General features: G+C 53.7%; 3 protein-coding genes across 4 annotated transcripts; 1 reads left to right on the forward strand and 2 right to left on the reverse strand.

Moving 5' to 3' along the window:
* Positions 1-237: 237 nt before the first annotated feature.
* Positions 238-3,777, reverse strand: CDCP2 (CUB domain containing protein 2). The gene is made up of 5 exons (XM_067300498.1): positions 3,118-3,777; positions 2,672-3,013; positions 1,981-2,334; positions 931-1,109; positions 238-854 (listed from the first exon to the last, which is right to left on the reverse strand). Exons 1-5 carry the CDS (start codon positions 3,764-3,766, stop codon positions 537-539), a joined length of 1,842 nt encoding a protein of 613 aa, XP_067156599.1. The 5' UTR covers positions 3,767-3,777; the 3' UTR covers positions 238-536.
* Positions 3,778-8,410: 4,633 nt separating this feature from the next.
* CYB5RL (cytochrome b5 reductase like) lies at positions 8,411-20,832 on the reverse strand. 2 transcript variants are annotated; one of them, XM_067301283.1, is made up of 8 exons: positions 20,762-20,832; positions 18,265-18,436; positions 17,316-17,464; positions 16,051-16,138; positions 13,772-14,089; positions 12,992-13,096; positions 10,641-10,844; positions 8,411-8,950 (listed from the first exon to the last, which is right to left on the reverse strand). In XM_067301283.1, the coding sequence occupies exons 1-8, from the start codon at positions 20,770-20,772 to the stop codon at positions 8,747-8,749; spliced, it is 1,251 nt and encodes a 416-aa protein (XP_067157384.1). In that variant the 5' UTR covers positions 20,773-20,832; the 3' UTR covers positions 8,411-8,746. The 2 variants fall into 2 exon arrangements, with proteins under 2 accessions (XP_067157384.1, XP_067157385.1); XM_067301284.1 differs by lacking the exon at positions 13,772-14,089.
* A 163-nt stretch (positions 20,833-20,995) lies between these two features.
* On the forward strand, positions 20,996-25,306 carry MRPL37 (mitochondrial ribosomal protein L37). Its single transcript, XM_067301285.1, has 7 exons — positions 20,996-21,359; positions 21,664-21,847; positions 22,407-22,522; positions 23,061-23,246; positions 23,556-23,713; positions 24,269-24,472; positions 25,089-25,306. Exons 1-7 carry the CDS (start codon positions 20,996-20,998, stop codon positions 25,164-25,166), a joined length of 1,290 nt encoding a protein of 429 aa, XP_067157386.1. The 3' UTR covers positions 25,167-25,306.
* Positions 25,307-27,166: the final 1,860 nt, after the last annotated feature.

Consider the following 27,166-nt stretch of genomic DNA (forward strand, 5'->3'; position numbering starts at 1 on the left):
AAGGTGCATGACGAGCACCACTCATCACACAGGTGCTGCCCAAATATTGCACGTGGACATCCCAAAACACTGCCCGGAAACATCCATATAACCCGTATCGATCCACATTTGCCAAAGGGAGACGTCGGTGCCGGTAGCTGCCTCTCGCACAGATCTAGGGCGCCCACACAAACACAGGCAGGAGTGTGGAAAATATTTGCTGCAAACGCTGCTATATTTGGTCGCAGCTTGCCTGTTCAAGACGGCAGCTCGAAATAATTGACAGGATTATTTGCAGCCATGGGCAAACAAGTTTACTTTCCCGAAAGTAGCAGCACCAGAGGGAAAACAAATGGAAGCAGGTGCGGGAGTAGCTGGGAAGCGCGGGAGGAGTTGCCAAACGGGCAGATTGAGAGACGGAGGAAAACAACGCGGGGAAGGAAGCGTCCGCCTGCCGCCCAGGCTGCTCAAGCTGCACCGGGAGGCGGAGGTCGCCCTCCGGCTCCGTTTCAGGGCCGGGATGCTCCGCCGGAGCGTTTCCCGCGGCCAGGCCGCCGTCAGAGCAGCACCAGCCCCACCACGGCGATGACCATGAGGAGCCCCGCGAGGATGCAGATGCTGATGAAGACGACGTCGCTGGTGTCCTGGCTCTGGGCGCCGTGGGCGCCGGGCGCCTCCGCCTCCCGCCGCTGGCCGTCGGCGAGGTTTTCCGCCCGCGGGCTCGGCTGCTGCGGGTCGGGGCCCGCCAGGAGGCTCACCCAGGCCTCCTTCCTCTTGGGCTCGCACTGCACTTCGTAGCGGTGGACGTCCTCGTGGCCGCCCGCCGAGAAGTCGATGTAGAGGACGCTGACGATCACGGAGGTGTTGTTCCTCCTCTGCAAGGCGGAGGGTGGCAGCGGGGCCGGCCGAGCGGCTCCCGGCCCGCCGCGGCCCCCGGCCCCCCGCCCTTACCTGGGATTCGCTGCCGCAGGCGTCGAAGCGCGTGTGTATCCTAAAGTTGGGGCCGGCCACCTGGGCGGCGCAGGAGGGGCTGCCCAGGTAGACGCGGTGCCTCTCCAGCGGGGCGAGGGACTGCACGGGGATCTGGATGTGGAAGTCGGTCCGCGTGCAGCTGACGTTCACGGGCACCACTGTCGGGGCGCAGAGCGGGGGAGACGCCGCCTGACCCACCGGCGGGACGGGGCGCCCCCGAACCGGGCCTTTTGGGGCAACCGCCCCCCCCCAAAAAAGGTTATTCTTCACGGGGCTGGGAGCTGCCCGAGGATGGGTGCGGAAAGCAACCCCCAGGACACGGAGCGGGGAGAACGGTGCCCCGCTCATTAACGCTAACCCGCACCAAGCTCGAGCCGTATGAATTACTGGATTATTCCAGCTCCCTCCGCATCCTGGCCTTCGGAAACAGACAAGGTGCAATAGGATCAATACGGAAAAACGGCATCGCTTTGCTGCGCTCAGTGTGTTATAAAACCGTTAGGAGATTTACCAAATAACTCAAGCGCGTTAGAGGGAGAGGAGGAGCAAACGGATCCTCTCCGCTGGCGCGAAGGCTCGCTTTCTTTCGGAGGGCTGTAAATCGCGCGGGCCCCGTCCCCGCCGCTCCCTTCCACGGGCCCAGCCGAAACGGAAACATCCCAACGGCTCCGTAGCCATGGAGCCTGAGGCGGCCACTTCTCCCCCTGTTTCTGCAGCCCCTTGGACCCCACAGCTGAATCTGCAGCGCTTGGGAGCACTCCTGCCCTCGGACCGCGCGGAGTCGCAGACCGTGAGCCGCGAGCGGGTGCCCGAATCGCGGGACGAAGGCAGCACACGGAGTTACTTTTCCCGAGGGAGACCTGGTTTGCGCTCAGCTCGCGAGCAAGCACCTCGAAACACGCTGGGTGCCAGCCACCCACCGCTGCCGCCCGCTGTGGCTCCGAGCGCGCTGGCCGAGAAGCGAGGCATGCCGGAGGCCGGGATTTGCTCGTGCAAACGGGGGTAGTTTCTGCAAAAGCGCTGCCTTACCTCCGACGTAGGCCAGGGCGAAGCCCCGCTTGGCCGTGTTGCGGTCCGTGCGGAGGACCAGCAGCAGTTTGTTCCCGCTGGAGACGATGGGAGACGAGCGCTCTCGCCCGCACCACTTCCCCAGCAGGGAGGCGTTTTCGGCGCCTCCGTCGAACGCCGCCAGATGGTCGTAGTCGCAGCCGTCTGTCAGGCTGCTGCGTCCCTCCAGGTCCAAGTCCAAGAAGAAGACTTTGATTCGGTACCCTGGGGGCAGCTGGATGGTCCACTGACACTTGAGGTTATTGGGGTAGAAGTTGGGATACTGAGGACTGGAGAAATTCCCTTTGACGGCTGTATACACTTCCTGGCACTCGCCTGCTTGGGAATAAAGCAAAAAGAGGCAAATCTCAAGCCGCCTGGATGCAGACCCCTCCGGCGCCCCGCGGCCCCTCTCCGGGACTCGCATCCCCGCACCCTTGCGGCTGCGTTTTCTGTATGCCGATATGGCGATAGCCCTTCCCGTGCCGTGGGAAATGCCCACTCAGGCAGCAGCTCCCGGCTCTTAACCCCTAGCTCAGGAGCTCCCTCCGAACAGCGTCCCTTAACGCCGTCCCCTCCGGCCGCCGCGGGAGGCAGAAGGCGGACGGCGACCGCGGCAGGGAGGCGTTTGCCACGCTCCCGTGGCGTGCCCGCTCCCTCGAGCCGCCCGCACCGGAGTAGAAGTAGGCTTTGAAGCCCCTGCCGCCGATGTTGAAGTCGGACTTGAAGACGACGAGGAGCTCGCGGCCGGAGGAGACGGCGCGCGGCGGGCTCCGGCTGCCGCAGTAGCGCCCCAGGCGGGCGGCCGCCGCCGTGGGCCCGTCGAAGAGGGCCACGTAGTCGAAGCTGCACTCCTCGTCGTTCTCCACCTGGAAGTCGGCGAAGACCAGCGTGACGCCGGCGCCCGCCGCGGCCCGGATGTTCCAGCGGCACTCGGCGTTGTTGGGGTAGCTGTCCGGGTAGTCGGGGCTGGTGATCTCGCCGGAGAGCGCCGTGAGCTCCCCGCCGCAGACGTCTGCGGGGACGAGCGGGGAGCTGGTGACCGCGCCGGCGACCGCGCCGGCCCCGCTGCCTCTCGCCGCTCGGCCCCCGCGCAGCGCCCCGCCGCCCCGCGGCTACCTCTGCGGTAGGCGGCGGCGAAGCCGTGGCTGGCCACGTGCTTGTCCGAGTGGAAGATGACGGCGAGGACGTGCCAGGAGGAGGTGAAGGAGGGCGGCGGGCGGCGGCCGCAGAAGGTGCCCAGCAGGTTGCCGCGGTCGCGCGTGACGCCGTTGTAGACCTGCAGGTAGTCGTAGCCGCAGGCGTCGTGGTACTCCAGGTCGAAGTGGCTGAAGGTGAGCAGGACGGAGGAGCCCTCGGCCACCACGATGAGCCACGTGCACTCCGTGTCGTAGGGGTAGAGCCCCGGGAAGTTCGGGCTGCAGAAGTTGCCCGACGGCGCCGAGAGCACCCCGCCGCATTTGATGCCTGCACAGAAAACCGCCCGCAGATGGGAGACGCGTCCGGACCCCGGGACGGGGGGGCGCGGGGGGCTCCAAAGGGCCCTTCTCCTCCAGCCCTGCCCTGGCTGCGCGGGAGCGGGACGGACGCGCGCCGCCAGGCCGCGGCGCTTTGCCGTTTCCATTGACTCGGAATTACACTGACTCGGAATTTGCCTCGGTAATTGCGGGGGAGAGGCAGCAAAGTGACGTGGGGATGGCGGTAAAGGAATAACGCCGCTGGAATAAATACCTAAGCGGGGAGGCTGCGGGGGGGGGCTGGTAGCCATGGCGCCGCTGATGAATTAAGGACCGGGTGCTTCGGGATATGTAAGGAAACTGGAAAGCCCGGGAGCACGCAGGCGCCCCTCGGCATTGCCCGTCGGTACCGCCGGCCCCGGGGCCAAAAACCCGGCAGCGTTTGGGGAGAGGAGGGCTGCTCCTGGCTGAGCAGCTGCACCGAGCCCCGAAATCACCAGGTCGCCTGCTCGGCTTGCCCTGCATCCCAGGGGATGTTTTATCCGGAGGAGGGTTTTATTCCACACACACCGATATGCATGCACATATATATATATATATATATATATACACACACGTATTTATGGGTGTGCACAGCTCCAAAATTTAGCAGAAACTTCAGCAAAGGAACCCCGGACCTTAGCAGGGCGACTCCTACCGCAACCTTCAGCAAAATAAGCGCCGCCGCCGCCGCGGCAGGAGGCTCCTTCTCCAGGCCGCTGGTGCCGGCGGGATCCCCGCTGTGCCCCGCGACGGGCTCTTACCTGGGCCGGTGGCGGTCGGCCGGACCGTGCACAGGACGGCCAGCACGGCCAGCCAGCCCGCCCCGCGGCACCCCATCCTCCGGCGCGGCCGGCGCCCCGGGATCCTTCCCCGGCTGCCTATCCGAAAGAGAAAGAAAAATAAATAAATAAATAAAGAGAGGAATAAATAAAAAGCAGGAGGACTGCAGAATTAATAGTGGGATGAATAATTCATCGCTTGTTTGAATTAAGAGCGGCAAGGTAACTTGATCTATTCCTCCCTTCCTTCACTCAGTTTTAATGATCTGGATCAAATGTCCCAAGGATTTACACTATACCAGATACCTTGTCAATACACTATATTTAGAAGAGATATTAATGTTTCAGCTACGGTGTATAACGGCAGTAAGTCTGGGCTGACAATATGCCCTTAAGGGGCTATGAAAATAATTTAGTTCGCCAGGCAAGACAGCGAACCAGAATGGGAATTTCAGACTTAGCAGGGAAAAGCACCTCAGGAATTAACGTGATTTATACTGCGGCACTCGCTGCACAAAGCCAACTGTTGATAAAAGCTGGAGAAACAGGGACCACGTTTCGGTCCGTGTTTCCACACCGGGCCGTGCCGCCGAGCGAAGCGGAGCCTCGGGAATCGCCGGCCGCGGCCCGGGATGCGCAGCGGCGAGCCGCCACGGAGACTCCGGGGACGGAGGGGAGGGTTTCGTGGGCGCGGAGAAGACGACCCCGGCGCTCCGAGAGCGAGCCGGAGGAGCTAGCAGCCTCTCCCGTGCGCCCCTGCACGCCTCCTCCGGCGTCCGAGCGGCTGCACTGAATTTCTGCCTAATCCGGGCAGCGTTCAGCTTGCGAAGCCCCCGGCAGAAGCTGCGGAGAGTTTTACAGCCCCGTGAGCAGCAGCCGGCTGAAGCCTGGCGAGCGCCGCGGGTAGCAAACCTCCCCTCCCTGCGAAAAGATTAAAGACGAATTGCGGCTCGCAGGCAAAAACATCGATTACTACAGAACCCGCCAAGACCCCGGGGAACCGCAGCGTTGCGCCATGAGAGCTCACGCGCCTTTTGGGTGCGCGCGCAGGCGCTCGTACAGCGGACGTGATCAGCCGAAGATAGCCGAGGCTTTGCGTTCGCTCCGAAAGATTTGTTTCCCATGCTGTGCCACATTAGCTGGAGAAACACCAAACCCGGCAGCGTTTCATCTCCTTCCCTCCTGTCCAAGAGCAAAACCACTTTTTTGCTGCCGTATCCGACGCCGCGATGAACGCTAGGAACCAAAAAAACCCACAGGGGCCTCAAAAAGGAAACGCTGCCTGAGAGACCCGGGCTAAAAAAGTCACCTTCACAGCGGTGGGGAAAGAAGACGCAAGTATCTCTAAATCTCAGCCGGTGAGACAAGTTGCATTTATTAATTAAGCGCCGAGGATCGATGCCTGAGACATTTCCTGCGGATTAATGATGGGCTGGGAGGAGCCGATGGCCCGAGGTGCAGCTAAGGCCCATTAACGCCAACTGGTCATTAATCCCCGGGAAGCGCTCCACGCCAAGGTCATTAAGTGTCTGCATGCATTTATGGGGAATAATAACAACAACAATAATGTTTAGGCAGAGCCTCTTCCCCCCAGCCCGGCTCTGCGGGAGCCGCAGGCGCAGGCTGCCTCTTCCCCGTGGCTATTCCCTGAAATACCCAGCATGCGGTGGTTGCGTTTGAAGGATCAGGGCCCGCGTCCGCGCGGACCTGCCCGGAGGGTGGAGGAGAGGAGCGGGGAAGGGAGAAGAGGAGCAGTAATTATGACGGGGACCCAGGCCCGGCTGCGGTTTCCTTAGGGGCGTGCTGCTCGGGGGCTCCCCCCGCTCCCCTGCCGGCAGATCCATAAATCATGAGCCCGAAAGGCATCCGAGTCATTTAGACAGGAAGGATGCGATCAGGACTGCGAGACTTTGGAGAAGATCAAAGGTTTAAACATGGTCCCCGGGAGAAACGGGAATTATTTAGGCAGGAAATAATGAGATTAAATTAAGAAGGTATTTAGGCTGCGCATGAGGAAAAGAGAGAAAAAAAAAAAAAGTGGGAGTAAAGCTGCCGGAAACCTGGGGCGGCTCCTGGGGACGCTGGTGTCCCGCTTGCTTGGAGGCGCCGGAGCACTAATGCATCCCACCAGCACCGTCTGGCCCTGGCAGGAGACACAGGGGGATCCCGTGTCCTGGCTGGAAAGGAGCCACCGGCACCGGCGGGGAGCCCAGGCGCTTCCAGCTCTACAAACCCCTGGATAACCGATGGCATCACCGTTTCCCTGCAAAACCGCCACCCCGGGGCAGTTCTCCGACCTCTCCGAGAGTCTCTCCAAAGGCGAGGAGACCCAGCGGCGGCCTCCTCCGTCCGTCTCTCACCACCCTCCCTGGGAGCCCACGCGATGCCAGAGGTGCCGCACCAGCTGGGGAGGGCGCAGCCGGCCTGGCCCCGTGTGCCGAAATACCCCGGCATGTTGGGGTCGCATGCAAAGGAGCAGGACCCGCGTCCGCGCGGACGTTCTTTGCTCGCCCAAAGCGAGTGGGGAGCTTTGCCTGTTCAAAAAGGCTCCGGGGATTTTTAGTGACATCTCGGACAGGCGGATTTTTTTTAAAGCAAGAGGTGTCCAAGCAAGATTGTCAGAGTATGTAATTTCCCAGGAAAATATTTTCTCCGTGTTCCTAGCTGGGGCCAAAGCAGGGAGAGCTACCAAAGAAAGCAGCTCCTTATTTATCAGCCCCAAACGCTATGCAAAACTCCTCCATGACACAGTGGCTTATGGGGGCTGAAACATGGCTTGGATCAGACCCAAGATTGAGCCTTGGATCTAATGTGGACAATGTTCCTGGATCCTTCTGCGTTTAAAAAGCCAGGACCGTATTTTGTGCTGGGAGAAGGGCTTTCTCGTAAGCCTTTGCTCTGATGAAGTTAGGATAAAAGATGCATCCACAGTGGGTTAATTCCAGTCACTTGGAATCCAGTCACCCCCGTCTCACCTGCAAAACCAAGGGAGAAATGCTCCTGTGCCAGAGTAGCAGAGCTGATAACAGAGTATTCACTGACCAGGCTTGCAGGTATTACATATGAGCCGGCAAAAGCACCAACCTCACCGCGGCAGCGAGCGAAGAAGTCAAAAACTCGGTCAAGGTGGAGCAAAGACAGAGCCGAGACAGCAGATGCAACGGGACCAGCCAGGGCCTGCAGGACCCTCATCCAGGCACCTTCACCGCCTCCCAGCCTGCGAATCAGAGCCATCGTTTTAGTGCACGCTGCTTATTCTGGGCAACTCTCAAACTACGTCTCCCGCGTGCAAGGTGTAATTATTCGATATAGGTAAAAATGAGGCGGGGATGATAATGCTTGAGGGGAGCATCATCATTTGTCATCACCCTGCAAACCCCGGGCACTTCCAACACAGGACGCTACTGGGAATGAACGGAAGAGCGCAGAGGTCTGTGGACAGACTGTATTTCCAGGTGCCACTAGTAAACGCGCTGGCCTAAGAGGGTAAAAGAGTGGACAGAGGGTATCTCGGCTCTGCCCGGTGAAGCCCCGCGGCGCTCCTGCCCCATGGGTGCTCCTCCTGTGAGCCGCACGGCTGCCTTGGCAGCCCTCCTGCTCTGCCAAAGTCCCGTGGCAGAAGGGAACAGCTGCTTATTTGGAGAGAGCTGCAATCCGGTGAAGCAGGGCTGTTGTTACACAGCGCTTCGGGGACACAGAGAGCAAACACCCATCTTCCCTGGCAGAGAGCGGCTCCGGTGCCGATGCGGTTAGGGGAGGCTCCTGGCTCCCCAGGCAGCCGTACAAAGGGCTGGGGGGCAGCGCAGGCGATGCAGGCTGTGCTGGGCACACGGGCACGTGCACAGTGTTGTCCATAAATGGTTGGAAAGGCTCTTTCCAGAGGAGATCAGTACCTGCACCCCTGTATAATGGTGTATTAGGGGAAACTGAGGCATGGAGCGACTGGAACGACTTGCCTGACACCATCCAGTAGGGTAACGGCACAGCCAAAATGAACCCCACGGATGCCAGAGTGTCAATGCTTTGCTGGTCCCTCAGCCACAATGTCTTCTCCCCATGGATTAAATCTCTCTAATGGACACCTAATAGGGCACAATACCACTGCACATTAACACGGAATTCAGTGCAAGTCACTGGTCTTCATATTAGAGCAAAGGTGTTTATTTGGGTGCTTTTTAGTACCCTTAAGAACTCTCTCTCTTGAAATTGCACATGAAGACTTCCATTAAAATTACCATGCTGTTCCCTGAGGCACGGGTGTTTGTAGCAGCTGATCTGGAATGACACTCGATCTTTAAAACACTCACAAGAGTGGGAATGATGCTGGCGACAAGTATTTGATCCAAAGGCCTATGAAAGTACATGCACAAGAAATTCCAGCTATTGAGATGGCTGATTTGAAGCAGTGTCTGCAGGGAAACAAGGATATCCAAGGCTCAGCCTGCGGTTCCTTAAGTGAGGAATATCCTGCTAAAAGACAAAACAGGAATTTTCTTCAAGTCCTGCTGATTTCAAATATCTACTCATATCTTCATTGAATGCAGAGGAGCCACATATTAATACAAATGGCTTTCTTCGACAGGAACTTATTATTGTCTTCATCAAGTCCTCATTTAGACGACCAGTGTACGTGTTTTCCTGATAGCTCCAAGGAAGTTTCTCCAGTGAACTTTCCTGAAAAGGCAAAAGGTTGCAGGGTGCCACAGTAAAAAGGACAATTGATGGCTTACAGCCACATCTCTAACGTCCCCTCACAGTACTTCAGAGGAGGCTTTTCACCCCCATGACTCCTTCTGGATAGACCTGGCCCATCCTGAGAGCTGTGTCCCTATTGCAAAGCCCACATCAAACCCTTCTCTGCCAAGGGATCTGGCTGCTCACTCAGAGGGGACTGAACAAACCCAGAGTGTAACTATTGCTAAGAAACACTGCAAAACTTTCTCCTTTGAGAATCACTTCCCACCATGCCTCTTCTATCCCAAGCCCTAAGTCCCAAGTCTATTCCTCTCTCTTGCCTCTCCCATTCCCAAATCTCTTTCAGTCCCATCTCCCTCAAACAAAACAACCGAGAGAAGCCCACCCTGCTCCAAACACAGTTCTGATCCTGTGACAGGAGAAGTGTTAGATCCCATGCTGTTAGATCTGGTGGGGACTCTCCTATTGCTGTTAATGAGAAGCAGAAAGTGGTGAGATGTGATGGTGACAGGCAGCGGAGTGAAATACTGAGGCAGACAGACAGGTATGTAATCCTAAAAGGGAAGACCCGTGACTCAGTGTTGGACTACAACAAACCTGCTAAGAGGAGAAATGGGAAGGAAAGGGAGAGAAGTACACGTGGGGCAGACAGTGTGGACGGGGTGAGATGGGCTTCTTGCTCTTCACTGGGTGGAAGTTCAGGGCCTCCTCATGCTCTTGAGACAGCACTGTCCTGAAAAGGGTATCTACGCTATTTTGCCAGAGATGATTAATGATTACGCTCCTATAGGTCAGCCGAGGAGGTGGCCGGTTCACAAGTACTTTTCTCTATACCCAGTCTCCCCAACCTGCCAAGGCCATATGTGGAACATAATGTATGAGGCAGATCCACCACAAGAGATAAAAAAATGATTCATCTGAGAAACTAAAAATGCAATGGGATTCATTCCCTCAGCATAAATAATTCTTTCTATAACCTCCCTGCAATGAATACTCATTTCTGAGGGAAATAATTTTCAACTACCATATCTGTGCAGAACAAGGCAACTTTGGGACCAAATGAAAAGCTAAAAGACTGCTCAAAGTATAAGACCACTGAGAGGTATGCCCTCATCCCATGAATTTGGCATAGAAAACAATTTTACAGAGGGGGATGCAACTTTCAGAAGTTTGAAAATGGGTCAGCTGGGAAAAATAATTGCTGAGAAGTTGGTGCTAACATACGCAGAAGCAGAAAGCTGCAGCCATGAGCAATGAATGAAAGATGAGGACAGATTAAGGCACTGGCATTAAGAAAGGAGAAGTAGTTTATTTGCTGTGAGTCTCTCAGAGTCAAGTTTTCTTTGCGTAAATGTTTAGGTGCAGCAGCAGTCACCTGAAGCAGGGGGGATAATGATCAATGGTGAACATCAATCAGCAGGTCCTTCCCAAGAGGACAGCGACCAAGGCAGGTAAAGAGGGACAAGCAATGATGCTCACTTCCCTGAGATTCTCCAGATTGGTAGCAGTGTGAGAACATGTAGATTTAAGAACTGGAGCAACTGGATCACAAAATAGCCTTGTTGACTGGGAAAGAATTAAGATCACACTGACGTAAAAGCAGAGGCGACAGGGGTTAATTCAGCACACAGAATCCCCGCATAGATGAATTTCCCATCTGTTTTTTTACCTGGCTTAGGACGTAAAATATTCTGATGTTCCAGTATCGAGCCAGCTCTTGGAGAAGAGGTTTCAAATAAATGTTTCCAAACGAACGGAAGCAGCCAACGAGAGTTACAAAGGTTTCATCCTCTTCGTTTTCCGTTATGGACTGGAGGATGGGAAGCATCGGTGCGAGGCCGGTACCAGAAGCCAGCATGAGCAGTTCTCCATACTAAAAACGAAGCAGAGGATTTTGAATGAACCGTCACGTTTGTAAACGAATGCCCTCGTTCTCAGTTCCTCCCTGCTGCCACACTGGTATAGGGTCCCTCATGAGCAAACATATCAGATATCCGAAGGACATGAACCAGTACATTCAGATCTCAAAATGCATTTTTCTGCAAAACCCATGCATGGTTAAAGACAGCACTTTCAGGATTTATATAGCAAATCTAATGAAAAAGGATTTTATCCAAATATAAACATGTTTCCAGATTTTAGCCTTGATTTCAACTCATCTGTGTTTCAGTTCCAATTCAGCAGTACCCTTTGCTGACCCACTGTGGGTTGTTTTCCCATTGGAAACGATCCTGGATTAATCTTGGAAGCAGTAAAGTACAATCCTGAAGGTTCCCTGAGGTAATGGTTTCTTTCCCATCCTAATCCGTTCATCTTCCTGCTGCATTATCTGACTTTTCTCAAAGAACTACCCGCCATACCTAGCACTTCATGCCTGCGGTGGGGACGCTCACTCTGCTCATTTACCTGCCCCAGCAGAGGCGCAGGACAGGGATGTTTGGGCAGGAGAGCACTCCGGAGGAGAGAAAATCCCCAGCACTTTCTCCAGCTCAGCCGATGTACCAGGGCCAGAACTGGGAATTAAGCCCCTATTCTGGGGCCTCACTGCTTAAATCATTTTTCGCCTATTCACCATCGCCAGGTATTGCGTAGCCCCAACCCCATGCAGTCAGATACGAGCCGTTGCGGTGCTGGAGGCCAAAGGACTTCCAGAAGTGGGATGCAACCACATGCAACAGAAAAGCTATTGGCATGAATAATGTCCAAACGGATTTGCTACCTGTGTGGCCTAGTCCAGCTCCTACTACCTTCACTGAAAGCTAGAGCACATCTTTTACGTACATATCCATCTGAGCTTGAAATGATTTCCTTTATACTTCCCAAAGGTTTAGCTATTCAGAGTCGGTGAGAACTAGCAGTCTGTAAAATCTCACCCGTTCAAGCCCTAAGTGTGGCTACCTGGCTAGGAAATGGGCTCTGCCGTTCCCACCCCACCTACCCCGATGAGCAGCAGCCTGTCGGAGGAGGCTGACGGTGGGAAGGCAGCAGCCGCTTGTGCTGTCTTTTGACCAGGAAATTTATTGTGAGAGGATCTGATCCGCCTGAATCTGAATCCTATTCTACTTAGCAACAAATGGAGGTAAAAGGAAATTTTACTATGACACTCACATTCAGGACCTTTGTTACAATTTATAAACAATTAACAGTTCTTCTACAACAAGTTATTGCAAGGTGATTTGCAAACTGCATGTACAAGGATCACCCAGCCAGCCCCCGAACGTCGCTGCTTCTGGGCACCGCAGGAATGTTCTGTCCCTAATGGTATCTCAAAGCTTAAAGAACAGAAGCGAATAATAGCCAAAACCAGCAGGGAGGGTATTTCAGGAAACAGAACACAATCGCTTTGCATGGAGTTTGGCCACTGGCATTTTACAGCCCTATTTTTAATTAAAAAAAAAAAAAGAAGGAAAAAAAAGGGTGTTGAGATCTTAAATGACCAGTGTTTCAATTCTGCTTCCCATTTGAAAGGTCAGAATTAAGTAAACAAATTAGTGTGTGTGAGAAACCTTCCCCTGAAACTGGATCTGCCTTTCTTTGCAGCAAGGCTCCTATCAGTAGGTGGGACCAACCTTTGCAGAGCGGCTGGCTGACGCAACACCTCACTGGAGCTGCTACAGCTCGGGGAATACCCAGGAGAGAAAAAGATCAACACCTCTTCTCCACCGTGCTCAGTCACAAAACAGCAACATGATCCAAACAAGGGAAAACCCAGTCTGCACTCACTGCTGGCGCAAAATAAGCTCCCGCAGTTTAACACGGCAAGAACTTCTAATGCAAGGGATGCCCAAAGAGCCTTGCTAATATTTTCCAGTCTCTCCTGCCCACCCCCCTCTCCTCTTATTTCTTAAATATTCTGCAGTCCAACAAGGTGTACTTTCTCCAACTGACTGCTGTGCTACTGCATAGTGACCTGGGAAGTTCCTAAAATAGTCATGAAAACAGTAATCAAGTTGATGTCTTCCCTTTGGAATAAGCTAGCTGCCACAAGCAGAAACATCCCATGTCTCTTAGGGAACTAACCTTATTAGGTCGATATGGGAACCCTCCAAACGGCCCACGCCAAAAGACCATGTCTCCTTTTTTCCAGGTTTTTATGTATTGTGACATTAGCCCAGCTTCATAGCACTAATAAAAAACATTGCACAAAAGAAAAGAATAATTATACTCTGTTGGAAAGTTTCCCAGCTTAAAGTCAATTATAAAGTTATCTACATTTAAACAAGAAGGGGGCAAAAAACATTTCATGCATTTAAAAAGAAAGATCATTCTATTTGAAAAATAATTCAAAGTTATACCCCAAACAAAGACATTTAAATTAAATCATATTGGATCCATTCCAGCTTGACTATAATGTAAACATAATCCACTCTCATGCAGTCTGGATTTTCCAAAACTGGAAAAAGCACAGCAGAGCTCTTGCTTACAAAGCACACAGAGAAGTGTGTCTTGAATGCAGAGCACAGCCCAAGCCTTCAAGTGTTCTCCAAATCTCAGAGTACGGGGTCTGCAAATGCCCTCCGGGTACTGATAGTTATATAAACACTGCATAGTTTTTGCTTTATTTCAGTCTCTCAGATGCTGTGTATTGATACAAGTAGTGACCCAAAGTCAGGTTTCTCATTTATAATACTCTGTTTTTGGAACAGAGCATCTGGATGTTGAGGTATGCCTCTGAATTTTCAAAAAAAAAAAAAAAAGTTATTTTGGCCTCACGGAAGAAAGATATTAGCAGAAAAACTGCCTTACTCTCTGCCAGGCACGAAAAATATTATCCAGGCTTTTGCCTGCAGGAATGCTCACCTCGCTCGTGACTGATGAGAAAGGGCCAGCGCTTGCCAGAAACAGCGGAGCGGGGAGAGGCCCGAAAACGGCGGGACCACCCCAGCAGCCGCGTCGCTCTAGGTAATCGTCAGGACCCCGCGGCCAGGGAGGAGGAACGTGCGTGGAAGAAGAGCCGCAGGCGGCGGGAGGAGGCGGGAGAACCGCGGCCGCTCCGACCCTCTCGAGCCGACGCGCCGGCAGGAGCGACGCCACCGAGAAACCCGAGAAAGAGCACCCCAACCGGAGGTGGGAAGACGGGGTGCGATAAAAGCCGCCGAAGGCTCCCGACTGCATAATCTGAAAGAAGCGGGTATTCGGGGGCATTCGGGCAGAAGCCCAGCTCCCCGCCCCAGCGCCTCGGCTGGCCACCGAACGGCAAGGTGGGCAAATGAAACCGGTAAACGGCAGAGAGGCAGGGAGAGAGCGCGAGGGCGAGCGTGCTCCGCGCCTGCAAGCGGTGCTAGCCAGCAAAGCCAGAGGTGCTCCTCACCTCCTAACAGCCTCGCTTAAATAAGATGCTCTGAGTTACTGCCGGCAACAGCTCGCGTTCAGAGGGCTTTGGGCAGGTGCTCCGTCCCACGCGAAGAGCGTGCAGGACGTCGGAGCAGCGGTATTTGATGCCTGCCTTCTTCAAATACATATGGAAACCCAAGGCCAGAACGGAAAAGTCAGCCCCGCTTATTGCCTGTTCCCAACGGACCGGGGTAATGGAAACTAAAACAATCTTTCTTTCACCAAAATTATTTCCCAAAATTGAAAGGAGAAGTGATGGAGGGGGTTTAAAAAGATTTTTTTCCAAATAAAAAGAAAAAATAATTATCTCCTGGGGGAAAACTTCTACACCCAGTTTTACAAGGAGAAAAACCCTAACATTATAAAATCACTCAAAAAGAGGGTTATGCTCTGTAAATGGCAACTCCCTCACTCTTAACTGCAGTATCACAAATGCAATGCTATAATAACAGGAGACAGAAGGGTTTGAACAGTGCTTGGATTGCATAGTAATAATAATAATAATAATATAGTACTTTCCAAAATTGCCTGAATAGTATGAAATATAGCACAACCTACAGAGTGGGTTATAAAAATGGCTGCTTTACACTGGGTGTTACCAACCTCTTTTGTCCCTGCCAGAGAATAACTACAGCTCCCTTTGGGATGAAAGGGTCTATATAAAGGAAAGGTATCATTGCAATCATTACTATTATTATTGAAATGCAAAACCTGTGAGTAATAAGCAAGTATACATGAAATTTCACAGTCATCCTGCGAACGTGTCCTATTAATGCAACTCAAATGCAGCATTTCTCTCCCCTGCCACACACCAGTTGCCACAAGAATGGTGAAACGACCCTCCCACAGGTGACTTATAGGCACTGTACACATTTCTAAAGAACAGGGTTTGTATCCGATCATGCAACGCGTAATGAACCCCCAAAACGTGAAATCCTGGAAAACAGGCAGAGGACGAACGGTCAGGCTCTGCGAGCCGCCTGGGACACCCAGCACTCCGAATTTCACACCTGTACCGACGCGCGTGTCCGCCCCCAAGGAACCAGCAAAGACATACAAATACAATAACAGAAAAACCTCCTGGAATTTGATATTCTCTATGCAAAACAATTACTTGTAAGTGCCCTGCAGGCTGTATTCAGACAAAATTTCCGGCCAAGTTCACCTGTTGCGGTCGTGGCCAGCAGGGCCAGGACACTCGCCCAGCCCGGGGCTCTGCCACCCCATGCACCCCGTCGTGCCCACGGGCTACGTCTTTGCTCCGTGGGCATCTATGTTTTTCACCCAAATCAAAACTTTTCCTTTGCTCCGAGGAGTCTCCTTTGCTTTAAGCACAGCAGGGAGGGTAAGGGCTGCGCAAAGATTTCCCCAAATCAGTGGATCAGCTGGGCTGACAGCGGGGTGCGATTTCAGTGACAGATTGAGAAGGTAAAATGAAACCCGGGAAGTGGAATGGGCACCTCTTTCCGCAGCGGCAATAGCAAGGCTCCCCAGAGGCTCGCTCAAGCGCTTAACGGGGCTCCTGCTGCAAAGCACTTGTTTGTGTGTCACCTTCCTCTGCTTTCCGTTTTGTGGGGGGGAAAAAAAAAAGCAATTTTTATCAGCAAAGCACAACTGCTTCAGGAACAGTCCATGAGGGATTTGATGCAGTCTCACTTGATATGCTGAGAGCGTGCTCGGTTCCTAAAAGAAAACACAGTCCCCAGCACCTTAGACTCTAATCTATGTTGTATAGGCTTACTTACTTTTATTAAAACTTCAAAGTAACCTTCTGCATTCCCTGGGCTAATTGGAGTATAGGCTCGCTGGACTTCCAAACCGTTCACCACTCCTCTGAGGAGAAAAACACAGGCAGCCTCTGTAACGTTATTACCAGCACGTCCCTCCTCTCCGGGGAGATCGGCCACGTCTAGCAGCTGCGGGAGGCAGCAGACAGTCTCCCCAGCGGCGCGGGCTGCGCACAGATGCAAAACATTTCCCTGGGGGCGGTAAAAATCTAGGGGGAACGTAACTGGTAAAGGCGCCTTCTGTTCTCCCGGTGGTGGCCCTGGCTGTACCACGCTCTCCGCTCTTGGACACATCAGCGGAAGGACATCTGAGCTGCTTTGTAAGGAGCAGCTGAATGTGCAAAGGAAGGAGGAGATGCTTTATTGGTTTGCTATCCCTTCTGGGCTGGGGACTGCCTTTCTTGCTCTGTTTGCTAATTAAACAAGGAAAGTTAGGGCACAGCCTTGAAGTCGTGTCAATACACACTGTACTTTACTGCAAGGCTTCTCCTTCCACGGGATAGATCCATCCCGCTCTTTACTGCTGGCGATGGTAATCGACTGAAGTGACCCAACCTTCCCGCTGCCATGTTACGAGAAATGGCCGGACAGAGAAGCGAGTGCTTTCAACAGCCAGCCAGCTGTATGCATCAGCTGTTAACGTACAATAACGTCAACAGATACAGATCAACGGCATCCTAACATGGCTTTTTCTATCTGACAGTGATCACCACAGATGGTCGAGAGAGACATAAACTTCTCCCAAGCAGCTCCTTTCTGGCAAGCAATAAACTACACAAGAGAGTTGTTTCGCTTGAAATCAGTCACGAAATGCCTGGACATCAGATGCGACACCACGGGTGTGGAGCTACCCCGAGAAACAAGGCCCAAATCCCAAGCTCTGGGCTTAGCGCAGTTCATTGCCTTCATCCCAACACGATGGAGTCAATCATCGCTTTTAAGCATCTATTCTTTGACTCTTTCTTTCCACAAATGGATTTTCTTAATCACACCTAGTTCTTTCCGACCCAGCAACACAAGGATAATACTAAAGAAAAATATAGCTTTGGAATGGCTTTTACCATGAAATTAGTAAAGCTAACGAGCTCACAAGTTCTTTCATCTGCATCATTGTGGAGGTATAGAAATTATGATTTCCTTGGCATGAAGCCTTTGTCTATTGGCAAAAACCTACATATTAGGTTACATAATGCAGCCTGTTTAACTAGCACGGAGAACAATACCTTAACACGATGTGTTGTCCTAAACTCAATCGCAGACTGCTATTTCCTGGTAATTCAAATTTGTACTGGTAGGTGTCCTCTGTTAGCTGCTCCACTGAGCTTATGCTGAATGCAGTAAATGTATCTGGATTTAGTTCTGAATTATTGCTCTGCAAGAACAACAATAAATAATTACTTGGTTAGACGATGTCTTTTATTATTTCATTTTTCTTTTGAAGCAAATGCGTGCGTTAATTTAGTGCTGGAGATACCCAGCGCTCCAGAAGAACGTGTATTAAATGCTAGGGCCCAGCACAAATTTCAGCTCTCCGCGGATTCATTATCGGGTTCTTCAGTATGTACTTTGGGAGCTCACTTTTTTTCCCCCTTTGTTCAATTACATTTTTACACCTTACGGCATGGTCATCCTATTACGACTGATTGCAATCATTTTCTCGTGCCTGGAAACAAACAAAAATAATACCGCTAAAGGGCTGAGCGCTGCTTTGGGGGCAACTTCGAAACCTACCGATGACCATTTTGGATAGGAAATATCGTTAGCTGTTTCACCACTAATCATTTTTCCTTTATCCAGCACAGTTAATCTTATGTAAAAGGGCACTGACAATCTTAAAATTACACTGCAAAGACAACTACTTGAATGCTCCGCTGCATGCAATATTAACTCCTTTCATCCTCAGAATATGAATCTACAAAACAGGGAAAATGAGAGAGTTCAGGAAAATGGAACTTCTCCAAGGAAATCAGCAGCAGAGAAAATTACGGTCGCCTTTGTCTCCGGCCTATTCCCACTCCTCCCCGAGGTTTGCTCTGTCCGACCGGGATACGTGTCCATGGCTTCGGGCACCGCTCTGACCCGTCGCCCCGTCCCTCGCTGACCCTCCCAACCCCAAGCGCTGACGAGCCCCATCAGAGCAGCAGCCCCAGGGGCTGGCGAGGACAAACCGACCTGCCGCTCCTTTTCCGCCAGGAGGCTCGTGTCCCGCGCTGCCCGGGCCCGTTCCCACCGCGCGAGCGCTTCCTCGTAGGCGTCGTAGACGCAGGGCCGGCAGCCGCCGCCGCAGCACTGGGACGGGGCCGGTTCCCGGGGCCGGAGCGCTGCCCAGTCGTCCTCGCTGCCGCTGCAAAACGCCAGCGCGCCTTCAAAGGCGGTTCCAGGGGGAGAGCAGCTCGGCCGCCTCGGGCAGAAACGCCTTGAAAACCTGCCGCCCGGCTCACCGGGCGCTTTGGTTCACCAGCAGGTTTAAGCCTGGCTCAAAACTCAAACAAGCGGGAAAGGACCCGGAGCGCGTGGCGAGCGGTTTTTATTTCCCGCCGCTGCCCCGGGCTCAGGCAGAGCTTCGCCTCGCGAATGCGCCTCGAACGAAACGCAGAGCGCCGGCCGCTCGGGCGCTGTGTTATTTTTGTGCGATAGGCACATCTATATCTGTATCACTTAAACAAAAGGAAGTCTGGAGGAAATCATAAAACCGCGGGTGACGAGGCTGAAGAAAAGAGCACTTAGCGCTTGGAGCAGCTTCATTTCCAAGGCGCCGGGCGAGCACTAATCAATCCTCGCCCCTGCGACAGAAGTGCGATTATTCTAATTTTGCAGGGGAGAAAAGGAGGCCGGAAACACTGCCATGAACATCTGCAAGAGCAGACCCTGGTTTCGTGCGTCCGGCGCGGGCCCGGGAGGTGCCGAGCGACCCCTTCCCGGCCCCGGCGGTTCACGCGAGCTGGCGGTGCTCGCCACGTTCGTACGCCGCGGCTTCTTTGGCTGTTTTCTGCTTTAGGCGACCAGTCGAGGTGACGTTTTTTGAGGTTTGACCAAAGCCGAAGACAGAGCCCGTCCTTAGCCGAGAGGGCGGGAACCGGGATTTGGCCGCGTTTTTTCTGCCTTCCCCCAGCGAAGCCCCTGGCTCCTGCGGAGGCCGGCTGGCCTGCTCGGCTTGCGGCGCGGGCGGGTGCTCGGGCCCCTCTACGCAGGTTTCGGGGCTGTTTCCTGGGGGCCAGCCCCCCGCGAACCCCACGAGCACCCCGAACCGGGGCTGGGCACCCCACACTGGCCTGCGCGCCCCACGGCCCGGGGAGAGGGGGCAGGCGGGGCGCTGGGGGGAGCAGGGGTAAATAGAGAGTGGGCTGGGGGGGTGCATGGGGGGTGCTTGGGGTGGGCAGGGGCACATGGGGTGCTGGAGGGCACATGGGGGTGCTTGGGGTGGGCAGGGGCACATGGGGGTGCTGGGGGGCACATGGGGGTGCTTTGGGGTGGGCAGGGGCACATGGGGTGCTGGGGGGCACATGGGGGTGCTTTGGGGTGGGCAGGGGCACATGGGGGTGCTGGGGGGCACATGGGGGTGCTTTGGGGTGGGCAGGGGCACATGGGGTGCTGGGGGGCACATGGGGGTGCTTTGGGGTGGGCAGGGGCACATGGGGGTGCTGGGGGGCACATGGGGGTGCTTTGGGGTGGGCAGGGGCACATGGGGGTGCTGGGGGGCACATGGGGGTGCTTTGGGGTGGGCAGGGGCACATGGGGTGCTGGGGGGCACATGGGGGTGCTTTGGGGTGGGCAGGGGCACATGGGGGTGCTGGGGGGCACATGGGGGTGCTTTGGGGTGGGCAGGGGCACATGGGGGTGCTGGGGGAAATAGGGGTGCTTGGGGTGGGCAGGGGCACATGGGGTGCTGGGGGGCACATGGGGGTGCTTTGGGGTGGGCAGGGGCACATGGGGGTGCTGGGGGGCACATGGGGGTGCTTTGGGGTGGGCAGGGGCACATGGGGGTGCTGGGGGGCACATGGGGGTGCTTTGGGGTGGGCAGGGGCACATGGGGGTGCTGGGGGGCACATGGGGGTGCTTTGGGGTGGGCAGGGGCACATGGGGTGCTGGGGGGCACATGGGGTGCTTTGGGGTGGGCAGGGGCACATGGGGGTGCTGGGGGGCACATGGGGGTGCTTTGGGGTGGGCAGGGGCACATGGGGTGCTGGGGGGCACATGGGGGTGCTTTGGGGGTGGGCAGGGGCACATGGGGGTGCTGGGGGGCACATGGGGGTGCTTTGGGGTGGGCAGGGGCACATGGGGTGCTGGGGGGCACATGGGGGTGCTTTGGGGGTGGGCAGGGGCACATGGGGTGCTGGGGGGCACATGGGGGTGCTTTGGGGTGGGCAGGGGCACATGGGGGTGCTGGGGGAAATAGGGGTGCTTTGGGGTGGGCAGGGGCACATGGGGGTGCTGGGGGGCACATGGGGGTACTTTGGGGGTGGGCAGGGGCCCATAGAGGGCATCTGGGAGGCAATAGGGGTGCTTTGGGGGGGCCTGGGGGAAGACGGGGGGGGCACACGGGCCCTGCCCCACCCAGGGGGTCTCTGCGGACCAGGCGGCGCCCCCGGCCCCCGGAGAGGGGCCGTCTCCCAACTCCCCTCCTCGCACAAGCGGGGAGTCTCCTGTCTCCCCCCGCTTCACCACTTACCAACGCGCCATTTGCCTTTCACCCCGGCGCCCCTCACCCGCGGCCGCGCGGCCGCCTCGGAATTTGGCGACGCTCCCTTACCCCGGGCAGTGGGCGGGGCCAGCGCGGCGGCGGGGGTGGCGCCCTCCGCCGCCATTGGCGGGCGCTGCCGTCAGTGCCGGGCGGCGCTCCCGGCGTGCCCCGCGCGCGCCGGCAAGATGGCGGCGCCCTGCCGTTGAGGCGGGCGGCGAGGCCATGGCGCTGCGGCGGGCGGCGGCGGCGGCGCTGCCGGGCCTCGCCCGCGGCATCATCACGCCCTCGGGCGCCTCGCGGCCCCGCGGGCCGCCGCCGCGCACGCCTTGGACCACCCGCGGGCCGCCGCCCGAGGTGCTGGCGCGCGCCGTGGAGCGGCGGCCGGTGCGGGAGCAGGTGGAGCTGGACGCGGTCACCTACGCGGGGCGGCAGCACTTCGTGCCCGGGCTGGCGCGGCCGCGCTTCCCGCCCTGGGAGCGGGGCTGGCGGCACCCCTGGCACTCGCCGGGGCCGCGCTACGAGGACATGCCGCTGCGCAAGGAGCGCGCCTGCCACGTCTGCCACCAGTGGAGCCGCATGCTGGAAGGTACCGGGCCCCCCCGGCGCCTCCCGCCGGGCCGTGGCCCCTCGCGCCCCCCGGGGCCCGGTCGCTCTGTTGCCTCCTTCCCTCAGCCCTGTCGCCCCCTTTCCTGTCACCTCCAGCCCCCGTCAGCGCCGCCCCGGGGTGCCCAGGCAGGTTTCAGCCCCACGTCCGCGCTTGCCTCATGCCCGTGTTTCCCTTCGCATAACGTGCAAAAACAGACACTGACGCGGCTGCCCTGCCTCGTTAGCTAACCGCGCTCTAAACCTGCCTGGGAACCTCGGTGACATCCTTTTGCTTTCGCTCCAAGGAGTTCGGCAGGCGCTCTGGCTCACCAAGACCAAGTTAGTGCAAGGCTTACCGCCGCCCGTGCTGAGCATCGTCGACGATCCCGCTAGCCAGCTTGAGGATCAGGATGAGAGGGTAAAGCATGCGATCTCGCACGCGCGGCTCTGGGAGACTACGGAAGTTGCTCCCAACAGAGAGAAGTATTGGTAAGTTCTCGATCATAAGAAGATTCTTCCACTGCGTGTTTATGGCTTTAGCAGAGCTTTTCATCAAGCAGACAATAAAAGAACTGAAGTTTTAACACTATGAAGAAAATTCTTATATTGATGTACTGTTGACAGGTTCACTTACTGTGCAAAACTGTGACAGCCTTTGTGTCAGGTTGTGAGCCTGAAAAAACCCCCAAGATAACCCCCCAAACCCCCCCACAGTTCTGAATATTGACAGTAGCACAAACATAAACACATACTTTATATGAAAGCTTCTCCTGGCCCATGGGTCTGTGTTTCTATTTGAAATCTAATTCTAGCTGATGCAGAATATCAATTTTTTAAGTAACTAATGGCAAGCATTACCTCTGCCAACTTGGAACAGGGCTGGTGTGTTGGATATTAATCTCAAATCTGTATTAACTGTTTGGAAGTGTTACACTATTATATATTTTACACACAGTAATGTTTTATAGTGTTCATGACCCATAAGAATCTGTCCCCCATTATGATAACATTTTTATTTTATGTAACTATTTTTTTTCTCATTCCGAAGCCCTGTACTCTTTGAAGACCTGCTACATTTATGTCGGTTAATGACTATGAAGAATCCTTCTCTGGCTAAAAGAATGTTGGCTAGAAACTACAGGATAGCAGCTACATGGGAAAGAGGTTAGTAGCTGCTGTGGTGGAGAGCATTTAGCTCTTTTCATTGGTATGAGAGGGGTAACAAAGTCACTAGCGTGAAAGTTGAGGACTTGGAGAAAATGAAGCAATTTCTGGAACCAATTATTTCAGTTTTAAATCGTGCTGTAAGTATAGGCAGCCATGGATGACAGGATCCTTGCCCTGAGGTGACTGAATCACAGTGTTAGAGAATACCAAAACCACAATGGTGGGGGAAGAGAACCTGTATTTGAACCTTATAATCAGGTCTTAGACCTGATTGTTTAATTAGTTTGTGTCCAAAATCTGTACTGTTGTCTTTCCTGAGTGCCCTCAGTTAGGGAAGTAACATCAGCAATTAGTATTGGTATTTTATGTGGAAGAACCTACAACTAAGTTACTACTTAGGATTAGTTGGGGGTGCGGGGGGGAGTGAGCCGTGCAGAACAAGGAGTTGTTGGAGTACTGTTGCCCAAAGGAAGGGTACATCTTTTGCTTATTTACTTCAGTGATGTTTGAATACAGCCTCGTGTTCCCTCCCCAGAGTCGTTTCTCCTTCAGGTCCGCGGCCTGAATGGAATACTTCTCAACTCCATGGCCCCAATACCACCAGTGGCCTCCAAGGACGAGGTAGCAGCCACTGAAGAACATGCTCTAGAGACCTTCTATCCCATCTCTCCGACAATTGATCTTCAGGAAGTGAATGTGTACAGAGAGCTCGATGATACAGGTAAGTCCAGCAGCTGGACGATAATTTGTTGTTAGACGAAGCGTTCAGGGTAACATGCAGTCCTTGCCTTCCTGCCGGAGGGCTGTGGGTGGGGGTGGGTGGGAGTAAGGGACAGAGGAGCTGGGCACAGGACGCACAGCGCAAGTGCTCCGCTCCTGTGGCTGGTGGTGAGGATATTGTGGCATAAGTAGTGCTGTGGAGAAAAACTTAGATTCAGGCAAATTGCTTTAACAGCCCTTGAAGATACAGGAGAAAACGTGGCTGTAGTCCCTTACTGAGCTGTTTCTGACATGGTTATTTGCCATTTAGGTTTTAGAGGTGGTTATCCATACCCTCATCCTCACACCCTGTACTTCCTGGAATCGGCCAACATTCGTACTAACAGGTTCAGACCAGAACAGCTTCGGGCTAAAATGATGATGTTTGCTTTTGGCAACGCGCTGGCAAAGGCTAAGATGCTGTACGGGGTACGTATCCGAGGCTGCTGCTGGCTTGCCAGGCCCTTGCTCTTTCTGTAGTGTTGCGGCTCGCGGATGAAGTTGTGGAATTCCCTTGCCGTGGCAGGTTACGGTAGTTCTCATATCTGCAGCGCTGCCATTACTAGATAGTGACTTCCCAGTCCAGAGGTCCAGCACTAACCCTCAGGTATGTGTGGTTAGTGATGTGTCCTCATTCAGAAAGCCATCTCTCAGCAGTGAGCGTCTTCACGATATAACGTGTGTTAGAGTACTAATAGGTAGGAACTGGGGAGTAGGTTTAACAGAAAACTAACCCGTCCCACATCTCAGTATTTAAATTGATACTTCATTGCTGGTTGAAGGAGGAATTTTAATTAAAATACAAAATCTACATTCAAAACTTGTTTGACTAGAGTAATTTTCTGGGCAAGGTAACAATAAACTTATTAAAATCTTGGCTTTGAACCAAGTAGAAGATGCAGAATCAGCAACTACTTGTACAATTTCTGTGGTAACTGGCTTTTCAAACGCTCCCCTCCCCCTCCCCCCTGCCTTCTTTCCTAGAACGATCCCAAGGTTTTGGAGCAGCCAGTAGTGGTGCAGAGTGTTGGCACAGATGGCCAGCTTTTCCAGTTCATGGTGTTCCAGTTAAATACAACAGACTTTGTCTCTAGCGATGGCGTTAAAAATCTAGTCTGGATTGACCCTGATCAGCAGCTGTATGAAAAAGCCCAGTGTATTCCAGAAGTCAAGAAGAGAGTTGTTACGGTAAGCAAACAGGAACGAAAAGACCAGTTTGGTGGTGGTGCTGGGGGTGGTAATAGCTCCTGGAAATCTTACCCTTTTCGCCGTGCTGGAGGTTTGGGAGCTGGGGCAGAGCTGCAGTGCGGGTTCTAAACCGGTCGGAGGGAGCTGACACAGGCAGCGGCTCTTACTGGAGAGTCTTAAGCAGGTGTTACTGACGGGGAGTATTTGTACTGCTGATGTACTGCTTAGCGTACAAGCTGCGTGCCAAGCTTAATATAAACTCCTACATAAAGATGTCCCCATCTGTAATCTACCAGCTCATAATATGCTTGTTTAAAATCAACTTGGGCTCTGATGAAGGAAGTGCTTACATGCAACTGTCAGCTTCGCTGTAAAGTAAATAGAGCCTAGTACTGTCAGCGCTGGTTACAGTGGGAGGCTTCTCAGCTTGATGGGCAAGGGGGGGTTTAAGATTCGTAGCAGTGGAAATACCTGCCCACTGCCCTCCCCACATGGAAGGGTCTAGCACGGTTTGGAGGCTGCCACGTCTGAAGTCTCATTCAAGCATATTTAGTCGTTGTTTGTCTACATTAATCGCTTCCTCTGCAAACTGAGCGTCCATGTCTTTTCTCTGCAGAAGCCCACTGGAATATATGGCTTCCAGCCAGACACATTCAAGAAGTTTCTGGCACTGTATTTGCATGGAACTGTGTGAAATTCCACTCAAATGAAAATCCTCCAACTGTACCTACTGCTTCTCTTTGCCAGAACATCACATAACTAAAGAAAGGTGGATTGATTTACCTTCCAAAATAAATTATATTGTTACTCAAAGTAAATTTTTAAAAAAATCAAGTTGTGCATGAAGAAATTTTTTTATTTTAGGGGCTCACCTCTTGTATGCAGTTAGAGGGTCATCAAATGCTTCCTTCTGGACTTTTCCACTGTTGCCTAGAAGGAACACAAACCATTCGTTATTCCTCTGCTCAGGTCCTGCTCACCATGGGCTCTGCACAGAGCTAGACTTGAATCTATTTTGTGAGTTTGCTTTCAATTCCTCTGTTGTCTATAGAAGATGCCTTTGTCATTCTGCCTGGGTTTTACTTTTCTAGCTGCTTCGGGAAGACGTGCTGGCCTGCGCTCTTAGTTCCCGAAGCACTTAATCCGTGAGAGTGCTTTTTTGGATCTGTAGAACCGCAGCTCCTCTGTGCCCCAGTACTGGAGAAGAGACCTGTACATTTTGGCAAAGTGATGTAGCATGTGGCACGAAACTTTTGTGCCTAGTAGCTGGTATTTGCCACTAACAAAACAAAGGAAGATTTTCTTCCTGCCGTACAGAGTTAACTGAGCAGGCAGCGTATTCCTTTTGAGATGGGAGATTAGTGTGTTTTTTGTAAACAGAGGGTAAATTAGCTCCAGCCAAATGTGAAATGTTTTGCAGTTGTGCACTGCTGCCCTTCAGCAGGTGGGAGGGAATGGGACAGCCTGAGCTGTTTCAAGGTGTGGAAGAGAATATTTCCAAGAAATTTGTGTCACTTTAGTGTCTTGTGTTGGAGACCCAAGAAGCCACGCAGAAGCCACCAAACAACTCTACCCTGCTGATTTCAGAAACCAGATTTTCAGTAGTCAACAATTGCACCCTATAAATTGGGATGCATCTTCTGTAAATTAAATAAAAAAAAAAAAAATCACTCAGTAGTCAGGAGAAAGTGCTTGAGGAGAGAGAAATAATCTATTAAGTGTTGTATCAATCTTGATTATGTTAATTCTGCTTGCGCAAGGGATGCCTAATTCAGCTCATCTATTTAAATGTTATTTAAATCTGTAATCTGCACCTAGTTGTTTAGGAATATATTTTAATAGGTATGGTAGGCAGTTCCAGTAGATATTTCTTTCTTAGCAGAGAGCCAACAGCAGAGAGCCAACAGCACAGACCCCACTGAACAGGTCTAGGCAACAGCCCTCAGAGACTGTGCATGTCCCCTTGCCCTTCCCGCTCGGGGTCATTACCCCTGTTAGGGAGACAACCCTGCAGAGCAGCGAGCGCTGCAGTTGCAGCCATGTTCGCATTCCTGAGCAGCCCGGTTTCACGTGCTCAGGGCCTTGCCTCACTACGAAAGAGTGCTAAAAGATTCACTGCTTGAAAGTCTGTGCTGCCAGAAATGAGACACCTCTCGTGCGTCTAGTAGACACAGGAATCTGTGAGGATGGTCTCCATGGACAAGAGCCAAAATCCCTTTAGATGTTTTTCTCTCTCCACAAAGAAAGTGCTGTTAGGACAGGCAGTCGAATGGGAGAAAGTAAGTGAAGTTGGAGTCCTGCTTCTCCAAGACTGAGCAGACACAAAGCCAGAGCATGGAGAGGGTGGGGTGAGGGGAGAGCAAACGGGCAGCTTTCAAGGACAGCAGAAGGAATGAGGCATTGGACAGTCAGCAGGGGAGCAAGCTCCCTTCAGCTACTGGATTCAGTTACAAGAAGCCTCAGGAGGTCACTTGAGACTGGAGGGCTATTGAGAAGCATGTGAGACTGTGGCCCGGCTCAGGGCACGGCTGGTCTTACCTGCGGTGGTGGGAGAAGCGCTTCTCACACGCTGCTGGAACAAGCAGCTGATCTTTGTCCTGGTTAAGCACCTCTGAAGTCCAAGAGGGGAACTCGAGGTGGGCAGAGTGGGGCTCCCAGCTTGGCACCCAGGCTGGAGGCGAAGATTGGCCCGTT

Source organism: Apteryx mantelli, chromosome 8 (assembly GCF_036417845.1).
Source record: "Apteryx mantelli isolate bAptMan1 chromosome 8, bAptMan1.hap1, whole genome shotgun sequence".
Lineage (NCBI taxonomy): Eukaryota > Metazoa > Chordata > Aves > Apterygiformes > Apterygidae > Apteryx > Apteryx mantelli.